Source organism: Morone saxatilis, unplaced genomic scaffold (assembly GCF_004916995.1).
Source record: "Morone saxatilis isolate NCDOM2014 unplaced genomic scaffold, NCSU_SB_2.0 Contig1, whole genome shotgun sequence".
NCBI classification, from domain to species: domain Eukaryota; kingdom Metazoa; phylum Chordata; class Actinopteri; family Moronidae; genus Morone; species Morone saxatilis.
This window is the reverse complement of record NW_023339651.1, coordinates 3,055,042-3,065,369: the sequence shown is the minus strand read 5'-3', so window position 1 is coordinate 3,065,369 and position 10,328 is coordinate 3,055,042. Positions and strand designations below refer to the sequence as shown.

Below are 10,328 nucleotides of genomic sequence, written 5' to 3'. Positions count from 1 at the left end.
GAATTTGCTGCTTTTCTTGGTCTTCACACAGTAAATTCAATATTTTTGGGTTTTGGACTGTTGGTTGGACAAAACAAGACATCACCTTGGGCTCTAGGATATTGTGATGAGCAATTTTCCCTTTTTTGTAATTATTTATTGAGACAAAATAAATCCCAAATGTTATGGTCTTTATTGTCAATCATTCATGAATCAATCAAGATGATTTAAACATTTCTTGTGAGGCATTAAACAGATGATACAGGATAGTTTGTTATTCTACTTCTATTAGCAGGTTTTATAAAATAAATGAACTTACTTGAAAAAACGTGGAATGTGCTCTTCACCCTTTTTGCTCAGCTCTTTTCTCCGCTCCCTTTGAAATTCCTCTATTTCATCTTTCTTCGTGTCTGATTCTTCCACCTTTCCATCCTCCAGCATCCTATGAAAAGAGGAAGAATTTCAAGAATAACTTCACACTAAATCAACTTTTATAACTTAGTAAATTACATGTACGTTAATACACTACCTATTGATCTTGGTCCAATTTTACAGTGATCATTAAAACACATTATTTTCCTTTTTTCACCAGAGAAAATCCAGTGTTTTTGTCTTCTAGACGTTAAACAATGTCTGAGAAAATTTGATGTACCTTGGGACACGTAACCCCTGCAACTGAGAGCAGCAATTAGCAGTAATACTAAACTAGCAAAATATGATCTCTACTACTGTTCTTGTACGCTAGTATCATCTCCAGCTCTGCTCACCTTTGGTCTGGGCGCAGGCGGCTGTCTGAAGGAGGCAGGAGAGGCTTCAGGTCCGGGGTGAGTTCATTCAGCTCCATGGCGAAGGTGGAGAAGCCATAGTACTGCAGGTAATCCTTTGGCTGGGGATCTGTGGGGTGACATAAGACTCTCAGGTGAGCTGCTGCACAAACGTGACGTTTGGATTTATGCCGATTAGCATTAGGTTTTGGCAAGAGGGATCATTTCACTTCACTTCCATTTAAACTCCTCCGCCTCTAAAGCAGAATCTCAGCAATCAGACTAATTACATCCACACATGAAACACCTCAAGGACAAACTGTCCCAAGTCCTCTTAGTGATCGCTATGGACTCACTTGGCTTCCAGACACATTTCGGAGTGGGCAGAGTGTCACAGAAGATGCCTTCATGCCACAGACCTCCGAACCGGTGTATGATACTCCCGCTTTGGTCCAGCACTGTGCCCTGCACCTCATTCTTGTTCGTTTCTGAACCCCAGTAACGAGACTACAACAAAGTACAAACACGTCAGTCTAAACCTTGAGATGTGCTGTGGAACCAAACAAAGACAAGTCAACTTGACACAAAACATGACAGCACAAGGTTTTCATTCACCTTGACGAAGGTGATCTTGCAGGTGCAGACGTTGCTTTTGAGGTTGCGGATGGTGACCTCTCCGTAATGCTCCAGATAGCGTTGCTGACTGAGGACGTTGTGGATGCAGGTCACTACTTTGTTCCACTCATAGTGGTCTCCATACCTGGACAAAACATCCAAATCTGGCAATTTAACAAGCAAAAATTCCTCTCTATGATTTTAATTTCTCAAATGTTAATGTTTTCTCTCTTTTATATCTTTTAATCTGAATATCTTTGGGGTTTGGGGTTTTTTTCCCAGTTTTCTGACATTTTTTGTTAAAAAGATTAATAAATTAGCCAAAAAAATATTTAACAGACAATTAAAACACTCATTAGTTGGACAAACCAGTAGTGATGGTTAAGGTGCATGCAATATAACTGCACCTTAGAAAGAACCATAATTGTTTCACATAAAGTCTGATCTTTTCTTCCATTTAACGGCTACTATCATGCCTCATCTAACAGAGGCATCGCAGTACATTTGCGTACACACACAGCCTGGTGTTTACCTTGGAAGAGTAACATTAACCATCCCTGTTGGCAGAATCTCCAGTGACTTCCCCCAGAATTTATTTTTCCATCGCTGGTCTGGTCAAGGATAAAAACAAGTGTTGTTGAGAATATTACTCTAAACAGTCCAGTGACAGCTTTTCAAATGCATCCCCGAAGCAAAGTTGGAAAAAATACATGTGATTAACAGCACTAACAAACACAAACATTTGGTCTCACCTTGCCAAAAGGAGTAATTCTCTGATTCTGCGTGGCAGGCAGAAATGGGAGGATGGTGGCAGACCTGGTAAAGTATAAAGAAGAGGACTAAGTTTAAGAATCCACTTAGAAGAATACACTTTTTTTTTTTTTTTTTTACATTTGCAGTAGTGCTTGTAAATACTTCCCCTTTAAAGCTCCCCTTTAAGTTGAGCATAGCAACTTTATCCAACTGTAAGCTTGTTTGTAAGCATTTTTAAGGACTATATAGGATTTTTTTTGTTTTCAGCATAATACAACTAGAACTGGAAGACCTTAATGCTACACAGCCATTATTAGTGTTTTTGTTCATACCTGTATAATATTACCTGTCCTGGGAAAGGGTTTTGCTCACATACAATGATTTATAATCAGTGATATTAATAGGAGCCACTGAATCATGATGCTATAAATATTGTATTAGTATACTCATGAATATGTATCTTGAGCTAAGCTACATTACAATCTACAGTAAAACTTGGTAACAGGTCACTTAAATATCAGTTTCTTATGAACTACATTGTAAAGCTACTGTTCGAGAAATTAATTGCTTTGATGAGGACTGACATTTAATTATTTTTCACTTAATTGCTGATCACAGACCATCAAAATAAGTGACTTTGAAAATAAATGACAACATAATTAGTTAGTGATTTTATTAAAGCAATAAATCACCCAGTGTTGACTCGTGCCGCTCCGTGTGGCTGAGCCGCTCGATTACACCAAAAGGTGATTTATCTTAATTTACCAAGAGGGGATTATGGGGGCTAAATTGTAATTCCCAATGGTATTTTCCCAGTTTTAAAAATGTTTTTTGGTTCCCCTGTAGTTGCCAGTCAGAGCTCTTAAAGGCTTTTATGGGTGTAAGATATTCCTGAATAAGATATTGTGTAATAAAAGTTTCCTTCTTGAGATACCTGCTCGCTGATGAGGCGGAAGCCCCGGTCCTCTCTGATACACTCGTAGGTCTCCCCCAGCACCGGGTTAAAGGGCTTGTAGCGGTTTCTGAACGTCGCAGTCGAGTAACCAGAGATTGCAAAGGCAGCAATGTAAACCTGTAAATGATATGTGCAATATATTTTGTTTAATCTTTAATCTGTAAGGGATTATAGCAGTTTATTATTTATTTTTCTACGCCAACTGTGCTTCCTTTTAAGATCTTATTTCTCAGTTAGTCCTACCCAGGTCCAGCATTTCCCTGCACTTACTGATGCACCTGGTGCCTGAGCTTATTCTTTATAATCTTATTGTCTACCAAGTTTTTTGTTCTAATTTAATTCAGAGGTATGAGGGTGGGTAATAGGGCTGCAACTATCAATAGTTTTCATTATATCAGTAAAAGGTGACGTCCTAAAATGTTTAGTTTTGCCTACAATCCAAAGATATTCAGTTAACTGTCATAGAAAAAACTGAAAATATTATGAGAAGCTGAAATCAAAGAATTTGGACACAAAACGAAACAATTATATTATATATTGAAAATAGTTTTTAATTTAATCGCAACTAATCAATGAATCGATGAATTGAATTGCAGTTCTAGTGGAACTTGTTGTTCGTTAAAACATATATTATTATATTAATCATCGCTTTGTTGCTGGATAATTACCACAAGACAACAAGCAGCCATTCTTTTGCCTTCATTTTTTTGCCAGTTAAGTAAAGAAAGGTGCCCGACAATGTTCCTGTGTTATAATTACCAAGTAAAAATAATTGTCTCTGACTTCATTCTTTCACTATTATTATGCAGGACATGTATATTTTTATGTAATATTATCAACATCTAAGCAGGCGTATACACAGATTAATCTGGGTTTCTACAACAAATCTGACTCAATACTACTACCAGTTGTCTTACATAACATATGTTTGAACAGTCTTACCATCCTCTGGTAGGGGTCCGATGTATTGCTGGCAGTATCCAGCAGCTCACTGTACTCCAGCTCTTCACACAGCCGCTGCAGCAGGTTAACAGGCTCATTGAGAGCAGCAGGCATGGACACTCGAGCCAAGTCTTTACCTGAGGAAAAACAGCACGAGCCTCAGAAAAGTGCCAAAAGTGTCAAAAATGATTTACATGTAACTGCAGAGGGGTGTGACTTTTCAAAATGTCCTTGCCTATGTTGTTGTAGAGGATAGCCATGAGGCCCACATGGCTGTTGTCGGGACAGGTAGCGGGCAGGGTAGTTCGCCGGCCAGTGCTCTTGGCAACGACACTGTTAGGAGACTTGGAAATGCTGGCACGGTACTTCCGGGTGGCTGAGGCTGTAATGTTGGTGAAAGGAAATAATATTGATCACAAATAAGTAATAAAGACAGAATTCTCAGGCTACTTATATTAATTATCAATAACAAAAGGTTTGTGCCATATTTTGACCAACTTTGAGGCTTTTGATTAATGTTGTTGTCACTGCACTGTAACTTTTACTCCCTCTTTTCTTTTATTATAATAATTTATGTTACTTTTATATTTGGTCTAGATGCGTTTTATGTTTTTTGTAAACACACTTTTAATTACCGGGGTTGTTCAAATGTGCCGTACAAATAAATGTATGCTGCCTTGCCTAGTCTACAGCCATGCTAGCTGGCTAAAAATGCTTTAACATATTCAGAATGGTGTTATGCACACAGAATGGTGTTATGCACACATAAAAAACTTTCTTTAAAAGTTATAAACTTGTGAAGTTTAAAATTGCCAAGAAAAAAAACACATTAGTAGTCAGAGTAGCTGAAACTAATTAAAATAACATACTTCATGCACATGTAACCCACCATGTCCTTCCTCTGGCTCAGAGTTGGTGGTGCTTCCGTCACTAAGTCCTGATTCATCAGACACCTCAGAGGAACTACCACAAAGGATGTCATCGCTGGCGTCAAAATACTCCGCAGCTGAATCTGCTACTGAAGGAGGCCCGTGGGACGAATGCCTCCCCACTGCAGGCTAACGGCGAAGGAAGAGAAAGAAGGAGGTGCAAAGAAAACCAGCCATCAAAAACATGAAGGGAGTATGTGCCGGAGAATCCAGATGACAGGTGCCGTATGAATCTTACCTCAGCTAATGTGTTGGACTGGTGGATGTTGTTAGTTTCCCAGACTTCCTGCAGCTTCTGCCTCTCCTGGGACAGAGTTTCATGCACTGACTTCAGGGAAGCAAGCACTGAAGAGAAATAAAAGACACAGAAGTTTTAGTGGAAACTTGGACACATAGTCATGCCTTTTTAATATTAAAGTTACTACTCTATACTACCTTGCAGAAACCATGTCTGTCTGTGTGTATATATGCATGTTATCTGTTTTTCTGACCTCGTAGCGACATGGCGCAGATGTCCTGCTGGATTTTCTTGCCCTCAGGCGACAGTGTGACAGTAGGAGGGGACAGCTGGGAGTAGACGTAGTCAGGGATGGAGGGGACTGATGCACCAAGGTGAGACGAGTTGCTCAGGTGACTGGAAGACAGCTATGAGGTAAACAGAGGAGGATGGAAGATTCATTGGTTAATCTAACAGTTCCAGTGTTATCTGTTATTTTGGATGTAATGGGGTTAGCTTAGCATAAAGACTGGAAACAGTCAAGTTAGCAGCTTGGTGAGGCCGTAATTAAGCAGACTTGTTCACTGAGCTAATTGCCAACATCATCATGTTAATAAGTGAGCTTTAGAGGTGCTGGTTGTTACGTTTTCCACTGAGCCAGGCTAGCTGTTTCCCTCTGTTTTCAGTCAGTATGCTAAGCTAAGCTAACCAGCTGCTGGCAGTAGCGTCATATTTACCATACATACATAAAAGAGGAGAACGCATGCAGATAGACAAATGGATGTCTCTTTTCAATTTCATGTGAAATTTTTTGTCAAACACAGGTGTAACTAATATATTTGTACCATTGAAATGTGAAAGGACCATGGTATATTGGCTCTCTAGTACAGTTTTAATTGTTTTATTGTTGTTGTATTGTGCCCATATTTATCCTGGTGAAATCAATTAAACTGAATTGACCAAATTGGAACAGAGCCATCATTAATGCTATTAGTTACACCTGTGCTTTTCCTGCTATGACAGGTCACTCTGTACCTGTACTATAAGACATAGTTAGAAGTCTTATTATTACTCATCTAATCAGGGATTTCTTTACACTTAGATAATCAGGTTGGCTTCCTTTTTGTGGCTCAAACCTGGACCTCAAGAACCATAGCCCTGCAGGTTATCTGTCATACCAGCTACTCAACTATTTTAACTTAACTCATTTAAATGAGGTCCTGTTTGTTTTGTAAGAAAGAAAACATTTAGAGCTGTAGTACTCAAACTAGATGGCAGGATAGACAACCAACAGTACTTTGGTTTCTAAAGAACAGGGTTAAAAACTACTAGCATCTAAACTAAATGCAGGTTTACGTGATTGATCTTTTTATTGACTTCTATAAATCAAAATCATGTCATTGCTTTTTTCTATTATGTGGGAAAAAACAAGATACTGTGGTATATACATATGTTGTGGATGTTGAATAAAACAGAACAAACACAAATAGCAATTACAACAAAAATTAGCATTTTTACCTGAAAAAGGGCATCTTTTATGTCTTTATTAATACAGTAACAATTCATTTTCAGGTCGATACAGTGTGTAAATTGAGAATATTGAATCATTTATGAATCAAATTGTCTACCCATTGCCAACTCACCGATTTAGTAATCCCACGAATAGGCTTTGGATTAGAAAAAGGTCCCAAAATGTTACAGGAGGATTTGGATGTCAAATACTTAAACCCAATATGTTCTAAAAAAAAATGACCAGTAATAAGACTTCAGTTATGATTTCAATAAAAAAAAACATTTAGTATTTCAAATAAACTTGACATGACAAATCAAAGGACTGAATCAATGTAAAACAATGTCATTCATTCTTTTGGTTTGAATACAAAGAGTAATTTACATACCATTCCCAGTGCCTCCACTCTGGAAAGTGTGCGAGAGTGACCCCACATCTTCCCTGACCTCGACTTCTTCGGCTTCTCAAGCGAAAGATTCTGTATCAAAAAAATTAAAACCAAAATCTCATCATAAATAATTTTACTTTTCATGTGAAGCTCCCGAGAATAGAAAGATTGATCTGTAAGTCAACCTGTATGCTGATGATGCGCTTTAAGTCTCCGTTAGTGAAAGCCTGGCCTGCCTCCAATGTCTGCAGGCTCTGGATTAAACGGTTTAGCTCAGAAAGGTCCAAATGGCAACGGTTCAGCTCTGGAAGAAGACATGAGAGATATATTCTTTTATTGATTTTCTGTGACTAATTGATCAGGTAAGTTTATTCCACACATTCTTCTTCCTTGCCCTTTTGTTTGGGGTAATTGATTAGATTTTGCAATATTAATATTATATAATTATATAATATTCTGTGTGATTTTTGTGTGATTTGAATAATTGTATAATTGTATAATGGTATATTTGTATATTTGTATTTTTGGCGCATCCAATGCACCAGCACGTTCCTCGTAGGGATAAAGAACCTACGTTGGCATAAACAAAGAACTCTGACTTTTTGGTGGTGTTGATGATCTGATTAAAAAGCTTTATAGTTCCCTTTTAAGGATATTTTTCTAAGATTATCCAGACCTTGTTAATTTGTGGATGTTGTGTCTTTGGGAGTTTATGACAAATACCTTGAACACAGATGTCTGGGTTGTGACTTTGCTGCAGCCAGGCAGACACTTTGCTGTTCACAGCGGTGTTAGCTGAAGGCAGCGCTCCAGATGTTCCAGCTGAATCCGCCACGCCTGCAGAGCTCTGGTAACATGAAAACAATCAGAAGAGGACACAGGAGTTAAGACTTGCTATGAGTCAATGAGGATTGTTATTTTAGGTTTGACTCCATTTTTTATTTAATAGTCACCAAATCTCCATTTCTCTGAGCTTGTCCAGCTGCAGTGCTAAAGGACAAAGTCTGGAGGAAGCCGCTGTGAAGATGAGCTGCCTCATTCTTCTTGTACAAGCGGTGCGCTTGTAGCTTGGTTACCCAAATGTAGAAGATTTCATGGCTCTTTGCCTTGGAGAGACAAAAAAGTATTTTTAATCTGAAGGCACACTATTTGTCGAACACTTATTTGTTTGAAAAATAGGAGCAGAATTTGATCATTTACCTTCATATGATAGAGAATGTCTCCTGCATCCAAGTCGATCCGATTCGATTTCTTATTTATCGACATCACTGCAAGGCTAACATCCAGGGAGCCCTGTACCCTTCCCCTGGAGACCTTTAATGGGAAAAAAAGTGTTTTCAAAGTGTTTTCAAATCTAGTTGTCGAACATATCCTGTTATAAAATGTCATGTTCACTTACATCTTGCTGATTTCTGGAGTAACGCAGGATTCCTGCTTCCAAGACAAAGTATCGCTGAAAAACAGATCAAACGCAATTTTTTTTTTTTTTATAAAGCTGATTTTATTCCTAAAGTCAACATTGTGATATTCAGGATGACAGAGTGGATGTATTTCTCACCTTGTGCCAACCTTTAAGAGGCCACTTCCTCCTCTTGAGAAGATATCCCTCACAGATACCCGGGATGGTCATATCATGTTCACCTCCTGTCTGCATGTCTACCTGAAGGTCGTCAATCACTTCCCAATCTTTTATAATCTATAGACAGCACGAAATGGGGAAAAACACTTAATTACTTTTTTGTACTGACGTCTTACAATTAGGATTGTGTTCAAATTTGGGGGTAGCAAAAAGTAAAATACATCTAGTTCATGATTTGACATTGTCAGTTTTTCATGAAACGGCTCGACAAAACCTTGAAATATTCTTGTGCACAAAAAAGTGTTTCATTTTGATGTGTTTAAGTGAGCTAGATTTGTCTCAAAAGCTCAGAAAAGAAGGCAAGATGGACCAGTTAATTACTTTGACTTCCCTAGTACTAGTAGCAATATTCTTATTATTAATCAGTGAATTATGTTTCGTTTTTTTATTTTGAATGTCTAAAAATCTGATATATGAAATGGTATTATTTACTTTTTGGCTCTTTAAAAGTGCTGTTTGACTGTGTAAATGCTGTATTTTGAGTGTGGTTTAAATTAATTTGCAGTGTCCTGTAAGACCATACATACATACATAGTTGTATGTATGACACTGATAAAATTAAACATCATCATCATCACAATAACACTCATTTTATTATAGCATTTTTACTCTCTTTCACAATATAAGACTGGCTCACTCATCTCAGGGGATTCATGCTAAATAACGACTATAATTCAGAATAAAAACACCTGAAACTCCAAAACAAGTCAGATGTTATTCTGGGCCTTTTCTGGTTCAGAGTGCCCTTGAAGATCTAAACTGACACAAATCCTCAAACCTGTCTGGAGTGGCGAGATGACAGAGTGCTACTGCTCCGAGAGTGGGACGGCTTCCACGTGGGTGAAGTCTTCTCCAGGCCGCTCGCCACTGATTGGCTGCGGTTGAGTGAAGCTCCGTATGAATCCATTTCAGGGCGCGGGGCTCGGACTCCCCTCCCTGTCGCAATTGGCTGGTTGTTCGGAGAGATCAGCTGAAATCTGCGAATAAAGATCACTGAAATGTCAGGATGAGTAAATTAGCCAGTGGGAAAAAATTTAATCTAAATATTAATGATTACTTTTATTATTTATTTATTGTTTAGTAAACAAAATATCAGAAAAATTAGTTCATGAGTTCAAATAGTTTTTTCAGCTCTGGAAAGTACATTTACTTAAATGCTGTAATTAAGGTATTTATACTTTACTTAAGTATTTCCATTCTAGGATATTTTATACCTCTACTCCACCACTTTTTAGAGAAAAAAATATTGTACTTTTTACTTAGTATCTTCACCTTGACCAGCTACAACTGTTAACTCCTGCTTAAACGGATCAATAATAATGATCCAATAACACTGACAGGACCTTTCTGCATTTAGTGTACTTTTACTTTGAGTACATTTTGTTGCTAATACTTCTGCACTTAGTGGCTTATTGCTACTTTAATGACTACATGTGATGTGAATACTTCTATTAATCCTTCTTCAGACTGACCCCAGTTCAAAATACACATCCATGACAGCTGGTCAAACTCCATCTGCTGATGAAGATCGTGTGACATGAATCCACAGCTCCACAATAGCTACTAAAGGAAACTTGATGATATTCATTTTATGATGTGATAAAACAGAAAATCTTCACATTAGAGGACCTGGAATC

The 10,328-nt window shown here is 38.0% G+C and overlaps 1 protein-coding gene across 1 annotated transcript in view; it reads right to left on the bottom strand.

Annotated features, from left to right (window-relative positions):
- The window catches only part of osbpl7 (oxysterol binding protein-like 7), a 10,037-nt gene extending 439 nt beyond the window's left edge, over positions 1-9,598 (bottom strand). The window contains exons 1-20 of the mRNA XM_035669104.1: positions 9,470-9,598; positions 8,611-8,748; positions 8,452-8,505; positions 8,253-8,366; positions 8,006-8,158; positions 7,776-7,899; positions 7,238-7,356; positions 7,053-7,142; positions 5,429-5,582; positions 5,176-5,282; positions 4,898-5,066; positions 4,244-4,390; positions 4,009-4,145; positions 3,046-3,183; positions 2,111-2,174; positions 1,891-1,969; positions 1,359-1,503; positions 1,100-1,250; positions 747-873; positions 299-421 (exon numbers count right to left, since the gene is read on the bottom strand). Of these exons, the coding sequence (XP_035524997.1) occupies positions 299-421; positions 747-873; positions 1,100-1,250; positions 1,359-1,503; positions 1,891-1,969; positions 2,111-2,174; positions 3,046-3,183; positions 4,009-4,145; positions 4,244-4,390; positions 4,898-5,066; positions 5,176-5,282; positions 5,429-5,582; positions 7,053-7,142; positions 7,238-7,356; positions 7,776-7,899; positions 8,006-8,158; positions 8,253-8,366; positions 8,452-8,505; positions 8,611-8,748; positions 9,470-9,598 (2,462 nt within the window). The remainder of the gene's footprint in view (positions 1-298; positions 422-746; positions 874-1,099; positions 1,251-1,358; positions 1,504-1,890; positions 1,970-2,110; positions 2,175-3,045; positions 3,184-4,008; positions 4,146-4,243; positions 4,391-4,897; positions 5,067-5,175; positions 5,283-5,428; positions 5,583-7,052; positions 7,143-7,237; positions 7,357-7,775; positions 7,900-8,005; positions 8,159-8,252; positions 8,367-8,451; positions 8,506-8,610; positions 8,749-9,469) is intronic.
- Between the last annotated feature and the right edge of the window lie 730 nt (positions 9,599-10,328).